The sequence below is a fragment of the Pseudonaja textilis genome, chromosome Z, assembly GCF_049901715.1.
Source record: "Pseudonaja textilis isolate UNSWEBS1 chromosome Z, rPseTex1.2, whole genome shotgun sequence".
Taxonomy (NCBI): Eukaryota; Metazoa; Chordata; class Lepidosauria; order Squamata; family Elapidae; genus Pseudonaja; species Pseudonaja textilis.
In genome coordinates this window covers 22,360,653-22,379,969 of record NC_142008.1, presented here as the reverse complement: position 1 = coordinate 22,379,969, position 19,317 = coordinate 22,360,653, and the positions used below count along the sequence as shown (strand labels likewise).

The following is a 19,317-nucleotide window of genomic DNA, read 5'->3' as shown; positions in this document are numbered from 1 at the left end:
TTGAAGGGCTTCGGTGACAGACAGGAATCCGCGATTGTGCGCGGTTTCTGCCTGGGCTCGCCGCTGGAGTGCCCTGAGCCGGCTGGTTTCAGGGCTAAGCCACCCCGTAGAGGTGGTGAAGAGGGGGGAGACCGCCAGCAGGGTCAAGGAGAGCTGCATCTCTCCTCCTCAGCTGGCCATTACTCCCTTTCCCGAAGGCGGTAGGAGCAGTGGTCAGAAATGGCCACCTCAAAGAAGAACTCAACCAGAAAAGAACGTGCAGGAGGAAGGTAAGAAGTGAAAGTTTTGGCTGACTGGGTTAAGTTGAAAAAGCAACAACTAAGGTACCCTGGAATTTAAATTTTACAAGAAATAACATCGCTCCCAAAAAAAGAGTCGGAAGCAGCGAAAGAAAGTGAAAAGGGAAAGGTTTGACTTTTTTTTCTTCTCTCTCCTTCCTTATATCAACAACTAAGAGACCTAAATAAGAAATCAGAAAAATCCGCTTTGGCATCAATAGGCAATTAAGCTGAAAATATAATTAAATGCCAAAGGGACAATAAAGATTTCTGGACATTAAAACCTTTTTCTTCTATAAGCAGGAAGGGAGAGAAAAAGAATAAGGGCAGGATCTGGAAGAAGGAGGAGACTGCCTGGACTTTAAAAGAATCTAAAGTAAAATTTCAATAAGACTTCTAAAAGATATATTTTAACTGAAACTTTGCAACTAAATAGTAACCCCAGGAAGAGAAAGTGAAAAAAAAAGAGCAAAAAGAAACAGCTTGCGTGTATTTGGATTACTTGGTGACTTTTGGATTTTTGGTTATTATATTTAAATGACTAAAATCAATTGGGTGGTTGTTTAAAAATTTATACAATGCCATCACTTTTGGATGAATTGAAAATGGAGCTTAAAAGGTATAAAGAAGAGGCACAAGAAGGGAAGGGTTCTTTTGGCTTCATTTTTCAATTCTTGGAAATGGAGATCTGGAACTATGAGAAACAGCAAGAAAAGACTGCAAAACAAGAAGACTGGGACAAAGAAGAAGCCATCTTTAATGAACAAGTAGCTCTATGTGGGGAAGAAAAAGGAAAGGGGGGGAAGAAGATGGAGAATTTAAGACTTAGAAAAACAACCAAAGAAAAGAAAAATAATTCGAAAAATAACTGCAATACTGGAAAGCAACAGAAAAGGGGAATACAGAAGAGAGAAATAGAGGTAGAGAGACAAGGGGGTAAAAGGGGGAGAGAGAAGAAGAGAGGGAAGAAGGAAAGGAAAAGAAGTTACAAAGGTCCAGAGCAAGATATAAAGAAACAGGACCTATTTAGAGATAGTGGGTGAAAATCTAATTGAAAAAGGGATTCTGTAAAGGTACATAAGATTGTATTTGTTGTAGAGCGGCGGAAATACGAGGCTGACTCAGAGCGTTCGTTTAAAAGGGGCTTTATTCAGTGAATAAAGGGTTGCCGCGACTGCCAGGCTAACAAGGCAGATCAGCTGGTGGCAACAGCTGATGTCGTTTGACAGCTCCTTTTATAGCCAGCTGTCAAACGGCATCAGCCAATGGGAGCGGTCGGCGCTCCCACTTGAACTGCGGACCTGGTTGGGGACTCCAGTCAGTTCTATGGACACAACACTCCTTTCCCCCAGCCAGGAGCATGCGTAGTCTTGCAAATAGGCCGGTCGCCTATGATGGCAGTTGGACTTCCTGAGTTCAGGGAAGTCTCCGGCTGGAGTGAAGTCCTCCATTCCTGGGGGTGCCCTGGGGACTGCAGGAGAGTGGGTTCAGTCTGCGGGGCCCTGCGGCGGATCAGGTAGGCTTCCTCGTTCGGTTCGTTTTTGGCGCGTCATTCGGCTGGGGCGGTAGACCGGCTCGCTCGGTTGGGAGTTCATACCCTTTCGTCGGTAGACCGGACCCGGCAGGGAGCTCTTGACTCTGTCCGGGTAGATCGGGCCCGGCAGGGAGCTCTCAGCATTGCCCGGGTAGATCGGGTCCGGCAGGGAGCTCTCGGCGTTGTCCGGGTAGATTGGGCCCGGCAGGGAGCTCTCAGTGCTGGCTGGGTTGGCTGAGTAGACTGGCCCCTTGCCGTTTGTTGGGTAGGCTGGATCCTCGGTGCTTGCTGGGTAGATCGGGCCGCTTGGCTGGATGCGGAAGCCATCGGTTGTTCCTTTCCACCTCCTCCTCAGCTGGTCCATGTGTTTGTGCCACATGCGTCCGTCATCTAGGAGGATTTTGTAGGATCTTGGCCCTGCAACTGACACAGCCTGTCCAGGTACTCACAACGGGTCCCCTGCTTAATTCCTGGCATATACCAGGTCATGCAGGGCAAAGTCCCTGACCAAATTGTCAGACCCCAAGGGGGTGTCTGGGCTGTAATGGGGGTGTAGCCTGTCCAAGGTGGTCCTAAGACGCCTCCCCATTAATAGTTCAGCAGGTGATTTGTTTGTTGTGGTGCATAGGGTTGTATGCTGGCTTAGAAGATAATGGGATAGTTTGGAGTGCCAGTTTTCCTGGCCAAACCTAGCAAGTGCCTCTTTTACTGACCTGACTGCCCTCTCAGCCATCCCATTACTAGCTGGGTGAAAAGGGGCTGTGAGAATGTGTCTAATACTTAAGTTGGCAGCATTTGAACTCACATTCCGAACTCACAAGATGTGAACTGGGGACCATTGTCAGACACCACTGTGTCAGGGAGGCCATGGGTGACAAAAAAACGGGTCAGAGCTTTAACAATTGCCTGACTGGTTGTTGAAGGAAGTAGAGCCAAGTCAATCCATTTGAAATAAGAGTCTACTAAAACTAAGAAGGTCCACCCGTGTACTGGTCCAGCCAGGTCGATGTGCAGGTGAGACCATGGCCCCCCAGCACTTTCCCACCTGGTGGGGGTGGCTGCTGGTGGGGCAGGCCTGGTAGTTTGGCATGGTTGGCACGAGCTTACCCAGATGGAGATTTGGGCATCCATGCCTGGCCACCATACGTAGCTGCGGGCCGGGGCCTTCATCCTCACGATGCCCGGGTGGCCTTCGTGAAGGACCTTTAAGATTGGTACACAGAGAGTGGCTGGGATGACCACCCTTGTTCCCCATAACAAACAACCCTGCAGGCATGACAACTCTTGCTTGCAAATTTTGAAGGGTATGAATTCAGAAGTGTATTGTGTTTCAGGCCACCCCCTCCCTACCCAGTCCAGAACCTGGGCAATTACCCTGTCTTTTTTTGAGTGCGTTGCAATGTCTTCAGCTGTAATAGGTAAATTGAGTTCATTGACTTCAAAAATGGCATGAATGGGTGCGGGGTCCTCAACTGGAACTGGCAGGGGGCAGCGACTAAGGGCATCTGCATGACACAAATTTTTTCCAGGGCGATGCACTAATTTGTATGAATATGAGGCCAGGAACAGAGTCCACCTGGTCATCCTAGGTGACAGGACCTGTGGGGTTTGCTTGTCCCCTGACAAAAGTCCTAGAAGTGGTTTATAGTCGCTTATGAGTTCAAAATAGTGTCCAAATAGGAATTCGTGAAACTTCTTTACAGCAGCCACTGCATCCAAGCCCTCTTTATCAATTTGGCTGTAGTTTCTTTCTGCAGCAGAGAAAGTCCTAGAGAAAAAGGCGATTGGTGCCTCAGAGCCATTTGGGAGCCTGTGGCTCAGAACTGCCCCAATACCAGAAGGAGATGCATCAGCTGCCAGGACTAGGGGGAGTTGTTGATTAAATTGGATTAAAACTGCATCAGATGTTAGTAAGGATTTGACTGATTTGAAAGCGTGGGCTTCCCTGGGCCCCCAAAGCCAGGGGGATTCTTTGTCTAACAGTCTGTGTAAAGGCTCTGCAATGGATGCCTTATGAGGAAGAAATGAAGCATAAAAGTTCAGCAGCCCCAGAAAGGCTTGGAGTTCCGTCTTGTTGGATGGTGTGGGTGCCTCGTGGATAGCCCTGACTTTGGACTCAATTGGGTGAATACCAGAGGCATCAATCCTGTACCCTAGAAAGTCCACTTGCTTAGTAGCGATGGTGCACTTCCCCCTTTTGAGTTTGAGGACATGCTGCCTAAACCTGTCTAGGACTGCCCTAACCCTTTGCATGAGTTAAGGCTTATTTGTTGCTGAAACCAAAATGTCATCAAAGTAAGGGACTACACCTGGAAGCCCTTGAAGGATCCTTTCCATGAGGGACTGAAAAATACCTGGGGCCACACTAACGCCAAATTGGAGGCGCTTGCATTTGAATGCACCCCTATGGGTGACTATGGTTTGCAGCTCAGCTGTCTGATTATCAACAGGGAACTGTTGGTAGGCCTGGGACATATCCAATTTGGCAAAAATGGTGCCAGGTTCAAAAGTATGTAACAGGTGTTGGATCACAGGGACAGGGTATGTGCTGACCTGCAGAAAATGATTGAGGGTGGTCTTGTAATCAAGCCAGATTCTCACGCTGCCATCTTTTTTGAGTGGGGTGACTATGGGGGTCTCCCACTTAGCAAAATCTGTTGGTTCTAATACCCCTTGCTTTAACAATTTGTCTAATTCTAAATCCAATTTGGGGCGGATGGCAAAGGGTACCCTGCGTGGCTTGAGGCGAACGGGGATTGCCTGGGGGTCTACAGTGAACGAGATGGGGGTGCCAGAATAGCAACCTAATTCATTGCTAAAGACATCAGAATTGTGAATAGGGTGTCTACTTCAGAGGTTGACACAGCATGGATTCCAGTTATACTAAGGCCAAGGGAAGGGAACCAATCTAGTCCCAGCAGACTGGGGAGGGCACCATTAACTACCACCAAAGGCAAATGGCCTTTAAAACTTTGGAACTGAACTAAAAACTTGCCTTTCCCGAGGACAGGGATTTTCTTGCCCTGGTAGTCCTGTAGGGTCAGGTGGCATTTCTGGAGCTTCTTTTTGGAAATTCTGGGGTGAATCTTCTTCAGGGTCTCCCAGGAGAGTGATTGAGAGTACTGATCCCGTGTCCACTTCCATTCTGCAAGGCTTACCTTCTAAAAAAACAAAAATACTTATTTTGTTAGAGGTTTTAGAAGTGTGGTCCACGTGGTAGCAAGTATAGCAATCTTCCACTTGCCTTTGAAAATTAGCAGTAGGCTGAGGTCTCTGAGGGAAGGTTCTCCCTACTTGGCAGACTCTAGCTAGGTGGCCTTTCCTCTGACAGTTTAGACAAGTAGCATTCCTGAACCTGCAGGATGCCCTAAGGTGGGAACCCCACAGCTCAGACAAATGGGAGGTTGCTTGGGGGTGAAGTTGTTCCTTTGTCCTGCTCCTTCTTGTGGGGGCTTTTGCTGCCTAAGGCGGTTTATGTCTGTTGTTCCTACAGGGTCTTCCTCTAGGGAAACTTCCTCAGAGTGGATAGTGGAGCCGCCTTGCCTGATAGGAGTTCCTTGAATCTCAGCTGCTGATTGAGCAGAGAGCTCAGCAGCTTGGGCTTCTTCTATTGCTATGGCCAAGGTTAAGTCTTTTTTGGCTAGTAAGCGTCTTTGAAGCCTAAGGTCCCTGACCCCACAGACAATCTGATCCAAAAGCATGTCTTCTAGGTAGTCTCTGAACCCACACTGTAAGGCAGCTGATCTCAGGGCTGCCATGTACTCGCTAATTGACTCCCCCTCAGCCTGCCTTCTGATTCTGATGGCATGTCTTCTAGCTATCTGGGAAGATTTAGGGGAGTAGTGGTTGGAAAGAATCTCTTGGAGTTCCTCCCAGGGAATGGTTCTGACAGAGCGAGGGGCAACCAGTGCTGTAGCGGTGTCAAAAACCGCAGCTCCACAGTAACTGAGAAAGAAAGATTTTTTCCTATGCTCTGCAGCGTCTGCGAGGTCGATAGCATCCAGGAAATAGATGAAGCAGTTCTTGTACGATTCCCACGTTTCTTCGGCTGGCTTGAAGGGTGGGAATGGCCGGCTGGTGTTCATCTTGAGGTGGCAGTGTCTGTCACCTCAGCTGCTGCAGGCTTCAAAAATTGTGCTCTTAGAAGAGCGTTTTGCGGCTGCGCCTGTCAGGCGGCGTCTGTCTCCTCAGCTGAGGAGGCTTTAAATTTCACGCTCGCGGTGAGCATCGGCGGCTGTGACTTTCAGCGCTCAGTGGCTTCGCTCTTTTTAAGTGACTAGCTCAGCGATCGGATGTCTGGTAGCCTCGTATTGTATCCCGCTCTCGTCGCCAGTGTTGTTGAGCGGCGGAGATACAAGGCTGACTCAGAGCGTTCGTTTAAAAGGGGCTTTATTCGGTGAATAAAGGGTTGCTGCGACTGCCAGGCTAACAAGGCAGATCAGCTGGTGGCAACAGCTGATGCCGTTTGACAGCTCCTTTTATAGCCAGCTGTCAAACGGCATCAGCCAATGGGAGCGGTCAGCGCTCCCGCTCGAACTGCGGACCTGGTTGGGGACTCCAGTCAGTTCTATGGACACAACAGTATTGTTATATTTGTAATAGAAATAACTTTAGAAAATTGGAAACAACATATGATTAGAATGAGGGATAAAATAGTTAGTGTAATTTAGTGAAATGTTTGTGAATAAAATAAATGAAATAAAATAAATGAGAAAATTGAATTAGGAAGGAATGGGAACATCTTAATTAGTCAACGTTTTATAAATTATAAGTGAAGAGGGAGGGGAATTAACTATGGAAAGCTTATAATTATTCCCACAGAAGTATGATATTTAATTGAAAAGTAACGTGAAAAATGTTAAGACTTTAATGAATATTAATATTAATGATAGAATTGAATTGGAATGGAATGTTGTTTCAATTATATACATTTATAATTTTTTTTTATTTTTATTTTTTTAAGAATACTGTGTGTAGTTTAAGAATGTACCAAGCAGAATCCGAATGGAAGTTATGTATTATATTGAGTGTTATAATTTTAGGGGAAAGATATAAAGGTGTCATACTCCAATCAGTAACTACAGGAGAAATTTTGTTTAATGAGAAAAGATAATAGACAATTGAAACAGGACAGACAAAAAAATAAATATAATGATTTGAATTGAGATGAGATAAATAAAATAAAATTGAGAAAATTAAAAGAGGGAAAAAGCCATGTAGAAAATGTAAAATAGTAATAAGATATGGAATAGAATATAAAAATGAGCATGAACCTGAATTTGTGTCTGTACGAAGAAATGTAACCTGGGATTATGCTGCTTTCAAAAAAGATGTTTTATTTGTATTTTTTTTCTTTTTGTGAAAACTCAAATAAAATTTACAAATATATATATTTAGTATTTAATCCCAGTATTTTTAGCAAAGATGAAAAATTATTTCCTGTTTGTTACATTTCAAACAAATATTGGAAGTTCCTTTATACATTTTTGATAATTTATCCAGTATTCAATGATAATTTATCCAACAATGTATAATTTTATAACAATTATCTTTATGATTATAATTCAATGTAAATTTCAACCCTTTCTACCACATACTCCCTAATTGGTCTGACTGTATATTATATCCATATTTTTACTAATTTAATCATACAGTCTTTAACTTATTTCTTCCTTATTCCATTTTCAATAAAAAGTTTGTATAGCTTAGCAATAATGTGATCATACCAAATTCAATTTTACCCTTTTCAAATTCATAATTCTTTTTTTAAAATAAAGTTTTTATTAATTTTCAATAAACAAACATACACAAACAAACACACAAAACATGAAAACATAAAACTTCTTTTTGGAAAGTGGCTTAATCCCGGGTTACATCTTTTTGTACAGACATAAATCTAATTCATGCTCACTTTATATACCATTTCATATCTTATTTACCATTCTACATTTTCTGTATAGCTTCTCCCCTCTTTTCACTCTCTTAATTCTATTTTATTTATTTCATCTCAATTTAAATCATTATGCTTTTATCTTTTGTCTGTTCTATTTCAATTATCTATTATCTTTTCTCATTAACACAAAATTTCTCCTGTAATCACTGATTGAAGTATGACGCTTTATATCTTTCCCCTAAATTTAACACTTAAAAAATATATAATTTTCATTCTGATTCTGCTTAGTACATTCTAAAGCTACGTACTATATTTTAAAATAGGAAAATAATAAGTTTATAATATAATTAAAACAATAATCCATAGAAAATTAAACTTTATCATTAAGTCTTAAGCATTTTACATATTCCTTTTAATATTTTATCCCATTTTATAATCATATAATGTTCCAGTTTTCTAGCATTATTTCAAATACAAATGCAACAATACAGTCTTATGTACTTTTGCAGAATCTCTTTTTTAATTATATTTTTACCCATTATCTCTGAATAAATCCTGTTTCTTTACATCTTGTTTCAAACCTTTGTAACTTCTCTTCCCTTTTCCCTTCCTTTCTTCTCCAATCCTTTTTACCCCCCCATCTCTTGATCTCCACCCTCTTAATCTCCACTCTCTTCTGTACTCCTCTTTTCTGTTGCTTTCTGACATTGCATCGATTTTTCACCTTATTTTTCCCTTTTTTGGTTGTTTTTTTAAGTCTTAAATTCTCCATTCTCTTTCCCCTCTTTCCCTTTTCTTCCCCAGCTAAAGTTGTTTGTTCATTAAAGATGGCTTCTTCTTCATCCCAACCTTCTTGTTCTTGTAATTTCTGATAGATAGAAATCGCCATTTCTAAAAAGTGAAAAACAGATCCAGAAGAGCCCTTGCCTTCTTGTTCCTCTTCTTTTAGCTTTTTAAATTCCATTTTCAGTTCATCAACCAATAATGCCATTGTGAAAAAGTTTTTTAAACAACCCAAATGTTTTTAGTCTTTCAAATAATAATTTCCAAAAGTCCCAAAGTCACCAAGCAATCCAATACACAAACTGTTTCATTTAGCACTTTCTTCTTTTTACACTTTCTTTTCCTGGGGTACAGTTCAATTGCAAAGTTCCAAAATATATCTTTTAGAAGTCTTGTTACAATTTAACTTTAGTCTTATAAGTTCCAAGCAGCCTTCTCCAGCAAAATCTTAATATTAATTCTTTTCCTCTCCCTTCCCACTTATAGCAAAAGAAATATTTCTTTTTCTTTCTTTCCAATGTTCAAAAATCTTTAATGTCCCCTTGGCTTTAACTTTCAAGTTTAATTGCCCGCTGGTGCCAAAACAGGCTTTTCCGATTTCCATCTGCTATCACCGTAAGGAAGGAGAGTGAGGGAAAAAAAAACGTTCCCTTTTAATTTTCATCCGCCGCTTTTTCCGATCTTCTTTGGGAACAATGTATCTTTAATGAAGTTAAAATTCCAGGGTATTTAAATGTTACTTATTATCCCGGTCAGCCAAAAACTTTCACTTGTCAGCTTCCTCCTGCACATTCTTATCCAGATGAAAGCTTCTTTGTGGCGGCCATTGCTGACCGCCGCTCCACCACTTTCGGAAAAGGGAGTTAAGCCAACTGAGGAGGGGGGTTGCGATTTTCCCGGACCCCTGCTGGATCTCCCCTATCTTCAGTTACCTCTACGGGCTAACTATTAGCCCCCAAATCCGGCTGGATCGGGGGCACTCCAGCAGCGAGCATAGCAGAAACCGCGCATGATCGTGGATTCCTGCCGCCACCAAAGCCTTGCAAACTGGAAGTCTCTCAAATTCATAATTCTTATCCAAGTTTTTTCCCCTTTAGCTGGACATAAGGAAATCAATGGCATGTAAAACCTTCCCGCTCAAATTTTATCTTTTAGTGGTATAGGGCAGGGGTCGCCAACCTTTTGGACCTCAGGGACCACCAAATTCATAATTTTAAATCCTGCGGACAACTAATATGAATTTTGACTGACGGTGTCTTGCTGATGTTGATGGGAAAGTCGGTCCCATATTCCAGAGCTGCAGTGGTCACAGGACTGGCCCTTTGATCATCCCGGAGCAGCTGCTCCTCCATCCGGGTGCACCAGCCTGCAATGGACTGGAGGAGCTGTTCCAGGATGACCAAAGGGCCAGTCTTGTGACTACTGCAGTACTGCAGATCAACTTTCCCATGAATGTCAGCAAGCCACCCCGGGGCGGATTTCCATCCCCCGCCATTGGTCTTACCTTCAAGTTCCAGCTCACATGGCTCTATTCAAGATAAGGTTTGCATTCGGCCGAAGGGTGAGGGCCAGCGGGTGGACAGGCCATGTGAGCAGTGCAGTCTTTATGTTCCCATACAGCCTAGATTAATTGCTTTGGGGGGGATATTTCTCTGAGGACCACCAAAATTTTCTTGCTGACCACCAGTGGTCCCCGGCCTACCAGTTGATGACCACTGGTATAGGGTCTCCTGTTTGAGCAAGGGATTGGACTAGAAGACCTCCAGGATCCCTTCCAGCTCTGTTCCGATTGACTAAACTTGGGAAAAATTTAGCAAATCAGTATTGGTTGACATTTTTGTTTTTGATCTTAAGGCTCTATCCCCATATTTTTAGAAAGAATAGAACTGGAAGGGACCTTGCAGGTCTTCTAGTCCAACCCCCTGCACAACAGGAGACCCTATTCCTGTAGCTGTCTAGTCTCTTCTTAAAAATCCCCAGGCATGAAGCACCCACAATTTCTGGAGGCAAGCTGTTCCACTGGTTAATTGTTCTAACTGTTAGGAAGTTTCTCCTTAATTTTAGGTTGTTTCTCTCCTTAATTAGATTCCATCCATTGTTTCTTGTCCTGCCCTCTGGTGCTTTGGAGAATAATTTGATCCCCCTGCTTTGTGGCAGCCCTTCAAATATTGGAATACTGCTATCATGTCACCCCTTATTCCTTCTTAGTCTCCAGGCCTTTGATCATTTTAGTTCTATAAACCTATAAGATAGGTTTGACATGATCTGTTTTTAACAAACCTGTTCTGGCTACTATTTATAACTTTATTTGTTTCTAGATGGTCGCAGATCTGTTTTTTTATTATCTTTTTCAGGATCTTTCCAGCTATTGATGTTAGGTTGATTGGTCTATAGTTTCCTGGATCTGTTTTCCCCCACCCCTCTTTCTTGAAGATGAGTACCACATTAGCCCTTTTCCAATCCTCAGTTACTTCTTTGGTGTTCCAGGGGAAGATCAGATAGGTATCCTTTTATCATTTTTTTTCTTATTTTTATTTCTAATATGTCTTTTACGGTGGTTTTTTTGGGGTAGGTTGGGCTATAGTTTCTATTTATGTGAAGACTGATGCAAAGAATGAGTTAAGCAGCTCTGCTTTCTCCATACTGCCGGTTACTTTCTTGCCATCTTCTCTCTTTAGTGGACCAATTGTTTCCTTGACTTTTTTTCTTCATATTAATATAATGAAAGAAACTTTTTTTGTTATCTTTGACTTTTGTTGAAGTCTTTGTTCATTCTGAGCCTTTGCTTTCCTGACTTCATCTTTGCAGGTTTTGGCTTTAATTATTCTACCTCCTCCTGTTGAAATATATTTATATGTTTTTATATTTTTATATTTTTAATTGTACAGTGCTCAAAGTCACTCTGTGAGTAAGATGGGTGATTTAAATTAGATGTATAAATAATAAAATGATAGATAGAATTTTTTGCGTTTAACTGATTGTAACATATTACTATGTTCATCTGTAATCAATAATTTCAGTTTTAATTGTAGATTAATATATAAAATAACTTTATTACTCTTTTAAAAACTTACAGATATAAATTCTTCACTGAGTCTTACAGATGAAATACTTTGAATCTTTTTTATTGGGGTTTTTTTTTGGTAAACAAATTATGAACCATGGTGGTGCAGTGGTTAGAGTGTAGTACTGCAGGCTACTTCTGCTGCCTGCTGGCTGCCTGCAATTTGGCAGTTCAAATCTCACCAGGCTCAAGGTTGACTTAGGCTTCCTTCCTTCCAAGGTGGGTAAAATGAGGACCCAAATTGTTGGGGGCAATATGCTGACTCTGTAATCCTCTTAGAGAGGGCTGTAAAGCATTGACGAAGCAGTATATAAGTGCTGTTGCTATTGCTATATTTTGCTTCAAATTTCTCAAACAATGAAAATAGTTTTTCTTTGGAGAAGCATGTGCTCCATTTGTATCCCATATTAGAAATTTATAATCCATTTTTCAGAGAAAAAATTATCAAAGTCCTGCAGCACCCAAAGTAAAATCCTTTTTCTTTAGTTAATTGCAGCCTTGTGAAGTTTGATCCAACTCATCCTTAACATTTTTCCATAAAGTCTTTAGCTTTTTGAAATATATTCAATCTGTATTTTAGTTGCTATAAATTAAAAATGAATGCCTCCAACTTTCCCCAGTGAAATGGAATTCCTTTTGCTTCAAAACGTCTGTTAGGAAGAAATAATATTTCCTCTTATGCAAGATCATAATAGGAGTCTTCTTTAAAACAATTACATCAATATTATCACTCTTCAGTCTTGCCTCATAGTAACATTGCAGAAGTTGATCCCTTGTTTTTTCCTCACAAAATATGCTAAAACGTCTTTTGGTGTTTGTTTCATTGCAGCAAAACATGAATTCAGGGGAAACACTTTATTCAACTCTTCCTCCATCCTTTCCTTCTGACAGCTCAATAACTCAGTAAAAAATTTTTTCATATATTTGCAGAAGGATTTCCCAGAATCGTTCTTAACTACAAATAAAATTCCTTCTCTCTGAGTTCCAACAGAGTCAAATTACTCAACCTTTTCTTTAGCTCCAAGTCCCTTTTTTCCTAAAAAGTCTATGCTGTAATTTACTTGCTTAATTTCCCCTGAAATTTTATTTAAACTTTTTTCAGATTTAGCTTCTAGAATTGTATCAGTTTTTTACTCAAATCATCAAACGTTGCTTTCGTAAGGTTCAATGAGATTGTACTGGTACCTTTAATATAGTCATGGCCTATAGCACACTATGCTGGTGAAAGATAAAAATTATAGTTCTTGATTTAAAAAAATGAAGTCCTTTGTTTATATGTCCACCCACAATTTAGATTTATTAAATACGTTTTCAATTTCCATTTTTTAAAAAATAAAAGTTATTTCTACTTAAATGCTTTTAGTCTCTTTTGTTTCCAAGTTTTTGCAAGTCAAGCGATTACCAGAAAAAGTTTCCAATATTTCAATTTAAATGGAGCTCCAGAAAAGAAAAAAAAAGTCTCTATAGAGAAGTACTTGTCTATTCCAAAGCTTCATCTTTAGCTTCAAAGATGAATAAATCTAAAAAGTGATGTATAAATAACAGAATAACAGTTGGGAATGTCCTTGGAGGTATTTTAGTTCAATTCCCTGTTCAAGCAAGATACTCTATCATTTCAGACAATGGTTGTTCAATCTCCTCTTAAAAATCTCCTGAAGGTAAGCTGGTTAGACAGATTAATTGTTCTAATTGTTAGGAAATTAATCCTTAGTTCTAGGCTGGTTCTCTCCCTGATTTGTATCCATCCATTGCTTCTTGTTTTGGCTTTGGATACTTTGGAGAACAGACTGATTCCCATCTACTTTGTGACAGGTCCTTAGGGGAAGGTTCTAATGAACATACATTGGCTATGTTGCACTGTGAACATTGTGAAAATCCCTTTGCCCCTGACACTCAACTCACCAGCCAATCAAGTGACTCTCTGTTTCAGTGATTTATTTTTGAGGGCCAAACGTCTAGGGCCCATGTGGATTGATTTCTTCAATCTGGAGGGAAAAGAAAGATCATCCTAATATGCAGAGAGTAAAAAAATACTGCGACATCTGTCCAAGAATGACAGAGGCATTTAATCCATCATATTCACAACTGGAAGTCCCAACAATAGCCAGTAGTATGAAACATTGAGCATTGAACTATTGGTGTGGGGATGAAAGGAAGAGACATATGAGGAGTAATGAAATAAAATAATTGAGTTATATCACCTGTGTGGTTTCATAGCAGTACAAAGCTCATGACTTGGGCCTTTTCTTTACTTATTAGAGGGTGATTTTCTAAGGTTTATTAAAGTCTATTTTAGAAGCTTTGTGTGGGCGAGATGAATAGATGTCTCTTCCACCTATTGACTTGGTGGGAAGTAGTCAATCATAAGACTTTCAAGTCCTGGGAAATTTCAGTGATCAATTGTAAGTTCTTGTATTTCTAGGATGAATGTGTACTGGATATGTCTACTTTGGTTTGCTCTTGACATTTCAGACACCATTTAGCAGATCAATGTAGGAAAGAAAAGATATACTGCTAACTTAAAATTGGATTTCTAAATATTGTGTGTTCTACCTTGTAATTCATGCTTCCTAGTGATACCAGTAGATTTACTAAGGAGTGCTAACATTGGTGCCCCCTAAAAGATTTTATGATTGTCCTCAGGTTACAACTATTAATTCAGCAACCCTTTAAAGTTACAGCACTGAATAAGGGAAAGTTACAACTGATCCTTAAAATTGTGGTCATTATAGCATTTCTACTGTAATCACAGTTCAGGTACTTGGCAACTGGCTTGCAATTATGATGGTTTCAGCAATCCATGATCACTGCCAGCTTTCTATAAGCATAGTCAATGGGAAAACGATCACCTGTCCACTCATGTTCAATAGTACCTGCCTGTAGTTCTCATCTTTAGCCTGTTTGCTTGGGATTCTGGTCTGTTCCTATGTTTCAGTCATGCGAGATCATCGCTGAACAAGCTGCATAGTCCTTGAGTATTATAATAGCAACTGGGATATTATTAATGCTAAGGGATGTAATCACATGACATCATGCATTACAACTGCATTGCTTAGTAATGGAAATTCCAATCCCAATTGCTACTGTAACCTAAAGACTACCGCATTAGTTTAGTTTACTTTATTGTCATTGCACCTCGTACAACGAAATTAAATGCCATCTTCAGTGTATATCCTACATAAGAAAACTATAAAAATAAAACAAAAGCACACATCCTTCACATTCTATACAATTGAATTGAAAACTCCTGATACTGCATTAGTATTACACTATACAGTATAATTGTAAACTTAAATTAAATTTAAATTAAAATTAAACATAAATACAATATTGCTGTGCCAATTTTAAAAATTTCTTCACCTTCCAAATGGGCTTCTGTAACATGTTCTTCATAAGGCTCTCTTGAAAAGTACTCAGAAGTTTCAGCTGGTTCATAATTGGTGATTCTTGCAACTATATCTGTCCCTAATAGGATGACATTGTTCCATAAGCCATATTGATTACCAGTTTGCTTTCAGGTCCAGTTGAAAGTGCAGGCTTTGTCCTTTAAAAACTTACATAGCAGAGGCCAGGCTATTTGAGGTACACTGGCCTCTCTCCAATGATATCTACCTGTCCCATCAGATTCAGAAGGAGAGGCATGTTTTGAGTAATGCCTTTGAAAGATTTTCTAAGGAACAAGCTTTTTCTGCCATAGTATCTGCCCATTTTCATTCCTCTCCCCAAGTGAAGTTAATTCTTTATGACCTTCTGGAAATACCTTAAAATGTGTTTTTTTTCCAACAGACCTGGGAATTCGCTGGCAACATAAAATCTGTGTGCATGTGATGAGTGTAACATTCCTCTGCATTGCTTCTTATGATCTTCCTTGTATGATTATTTAATATTTTAATATGGTCTTGTAGAATTTTTAATTGTTTTTAATGTCATTTTGTAGAGTGTTTATTGTATGCCATGGTGTGAAATGGGCAGCGATATAAATAAAAAGAGTAAAAACTCTAAAGTTATTAAATATGTATAAAAAGTTACACAATATGTATAATATGGTACAGCTAGCTTTTTTGTTTCTCTCTCTATAGAAGCACCTTAGTTATAACTTTTCTACTTATGCATTTATGCATTAACTTATGCATTAATGGAGAATTTTGTTTTTTAGGATGATGATATAGTAACTAACCAATTGCAATTATTTTTATATTGCAGTCAACTCATATTGCTAGAGCCAGCTTCCAGGTTGATGCTTTTGGATCTTCTTTCATTCTGGATATAGAATTAAATCAGTAAGTATATAAATATATTCATTTTATTTGATTTTTAAGCATTAGACAAAGTATTATTTTAAAAAATACCAGTATTGCCCTTTAATATCACTTTTATTTAAAGCTTATAAATTACAATTCTGTTCAGACCATGGACTGACAACCTGATCCCTGCAACCAAATATGGATGGTTTGACCATCCAGAAATGGTTTGCAGTAATTTAGCTGTCAAGTTAATATATTGAAGAGATCCAGTTTGGTATAATGGTTAAGGTGTCAGTCTAGAAACCAGAAGACTGGGAGTTCTAGTCCTGATTTTGACATAACATAAAAAATAAGTGAAATGTAGTGCCACTTGTACACCATTGGTGAGGCCACATTTGGAATACTGTATCCACTTCTTGTCATCACAATACAAAAAAGATGCTGAGATTCTAGAAAGGTGCAAAGAAGAGCAACAAGAATTATAAGGAGTCTGGAGACTACATCCTATGAAGAATAGCCAAAGGAATTAGGTATGTTAACAAAGAAAAAACTGAGATGAGACATGATAGCAATCTTGCAATACTTGAAGAGCTGCCACAGAGAAGATGGTGTTGATTTATTCTCCTTGGCACCTGCAGGTAGGACAAGAAACGATGGAGGCTCATCAAAGAAGAGTTTCTTGATAGTGAAAATAATTAAATAATAGAATAGCTTGCTTCCCAGGGTGGTAGGTGCTCTTTCATTGAATGTTTTTAAGAAAAGATTGGACAATCATGGATTTCCAATGTCCTGCCTAGCCCTATGATTTTATGAAGGCAGGTGGATGACTTTAGGCTTGTTATTCTCTCAGAAGATGAAGCTAATGCCAAACCACTTCCAAATTCTTGCTGAGAAAATGGCAACGACTTGTCTACATAGTTGCCAAGAGTCAAAAACTGATATGTAGGCATTCTAAAAACAAACAAACTTGACAAGTTGATAAATTGTGAACATGTTACAAATAAATATATATCTTTTGGGGAATTTGAATGTTTGAGGGGAAGAGCCAGGTGTAAAAGTGTGAGAAACAAAATAACTGCAATATGTTTGGGCAGTTTTATTTTTTTTCCTCGCTTTTTGTTAATACACAACTATAAACCTGTCTTAACTTTTCTTGGTAAACAGTGTATAACATTTATATTGAAGTATCATATGAACTGTAAATCAAAAACACATTTTGCCATACAACAGTGATAGCTTAAACAAAAGTGAGCAACTTCAGTAGAAGTAGTAGCAAGAAAGTAAATTTTTATTTACTTTTTATTTGGTATTTAATAAATCCATGAAAACCAGGAAGTGAAGTGAATTGAGCACAGACTAAGAGGTCCTGGAAATATTCTAGTCTTCTAATTAACATGCTTGATAAAACAGTGTATGCACCATAACAAGAACTTACCAGTGAATCAGACTTATGTATTATAAAGCTATTGTGAAAAGGGAATACTTTATGGAAGTGTATTAAAGATAATTGAGTTTGATTTCTAGAGACAGCATCCATGCAGTAGTAGTGTGTAAATGGATTGCTGCCTTCTGGATCCTTCCATTTAGCCTACATTCCAGAGCAATTCAGGCCAGATCCTGCTTAGTTTTTAAGGTTCCAGAGATGGCTAGAAGCTGTCACCTGAGGCTAGCAAAACCAAACAAGGAACAAATCAAGAAGCTTCCAATAAACCCCACTGTCCACATAGATAGCATGCCAAGTGTAAGTTCATTCAATAAGCCAACAATAAATCACAATTTATTGTATGGAATTTCTCCAGATACAAGTATTTCTAAGGATCACAGTTGACTTCATATTTTCTGCTTGCTATCAGTGTCATAGTGGAAAGCACTGGGGGATTAAAATGTACTGTGAAAGAGAAATCCAAGGTGGATCTCTAAATGGAATACATTTGGAAGGTTGGACAAAGTTTTTCTAAATTAATTGTGATATAGGATTTGAGTATAATAGTAAGCTATAGCCTGCCCCCACATCTTCCCAAAGCAAGAAAATGTGGAGGAGTAAGTTCATGCAGCTAATTTATGCATCCAGTTAATTGAAACAAAAATGCATTAGGTTGCTCTTCTGCTGAATAAACCATTCATATGATACGCTGGAACAACCCATATTGCTATCTCAATGGCATTTAGGGCATTGACTTTTTCTGGTCTACATAGTTCTTTCTTTCCAAGGCTTAACATACTTTATAACAGCAAAAATTAAGAAGCGCCCCCCCCCATGTTATTACAAGATAAATTGAATATTAATTGTTGAACTGAATTTGTAAGAATTGTCAACAGATTTAATTTGATTGCCCACTTAGTAAAATGTGTTTTAATGTGTGTATTTTTTTTCTCCATGGAAATCTCTGAAGACTGCAATTTTGGCCATAAAATATGGCTATGTGTGACTTGTATACATTCTGTATGTTTTTACTTATATCTGAGAAAGGTTGCCTTGAATTCTTGGACAAATTCAGTCTACATGGCAAGCATGATAGCAATCATTCAGTCAATAAATTTTATCAGTTTTGTAAATAATAGTGTCATAGAGCATTATGCTTGGAACATTTTATCTCTTGTGCAAGGCAGCAATTTTTAGCTAAATCTAGTAGTAACAAGCTTTAAAGATTCTCTGACATTTACTCTAACACACTGACAATCTCTCTCATGAGTATTTATCTGAGGTATTTTTCCCCCTTTACTTTGTGCTATAGTGAGACGTTGTTATTGATATATTATATGCTGCCTGGCACATACTTTAGTATTATTTAGTAAGGGAATACATAGGTAGATAGAGAAACAGACAGACGGATAGATTGATAGCTATAGATGTATATAGGTGCATATGTTTACGTATACACATATGAAAGAGAGTGAGAGAGCACAACTGTTTAAATGGGATGTTACCCATGTCTCATATGAATTTGTATATTTTTCAGTTTTTTCTCTGACAATATTCTTTGCCAAAAATAAATACAAAAATCACAATGTTTTTTTAAAATAAATTACAAAAAAACCTGTGAAAAATACTATATTTTCAAGTAAGCTGATTTTATGAGATTTATAGATTTATTTTAAATATTTTTTGTCTTAAGTAATCTGGTCTAACAATCTGATCACAAAGAAATAATCATACTTTGTATATTAATAAAAGTAAAAGCTAACATTTCATAAATGGGCATTACTTTGCTGAATAAAATATTTTGAAATGTCTAGTATTTAAGTTTATATGTTATATAATCATTTCTTCCAGTGTTAAGGGCTGTTTCATTTTTTAAATTTGTCTTTAAGTTAGATACAAGAAAAACAATTATCTGCAGGTTTGCCATTTAAACATCATAATTTACATTTAAATGGCACTTACACATAAATTATTGTTGAAAATTTTCTTAAAAATGCATGTGACAAGCATATCAATGTTTTGAGTTCTTTTAATTTATAAGTTTGCTGTAATTTAAAAGAAAGTTTCATTTAGTTCTCTAAAACATTGTAGCAACCTT

The 19,317-nt window shown here is 38.8% G+C and overlaps 1 protein-coding gene across 5 annotated transcripts in view; it reads left to right on the top strand.

Moving 5' to 3' along the window:
* Window positions 1-19,317, top strand: part of ADAM22 (ADAM metallopeptidase domain 22) — a 185,730-nt gene that overhangs the window by 30,664 nt on the left and 135,749 nt on the right. For all 5 annotated transcript variants that reach the window (XM_087915257.1, XM_087915255.1, XM_087915258.1 and 2 more), the window contains exon 3: window positions 15,756-15,832. In XM_087915257.1, the coding sequence (XP_087771383.1) occupies window positions 15,756-15,832 (77 nt within the window). The remainder of the gene's footprint in view (window positions 1-15,755; window positions 15,833-19,317) is intronic.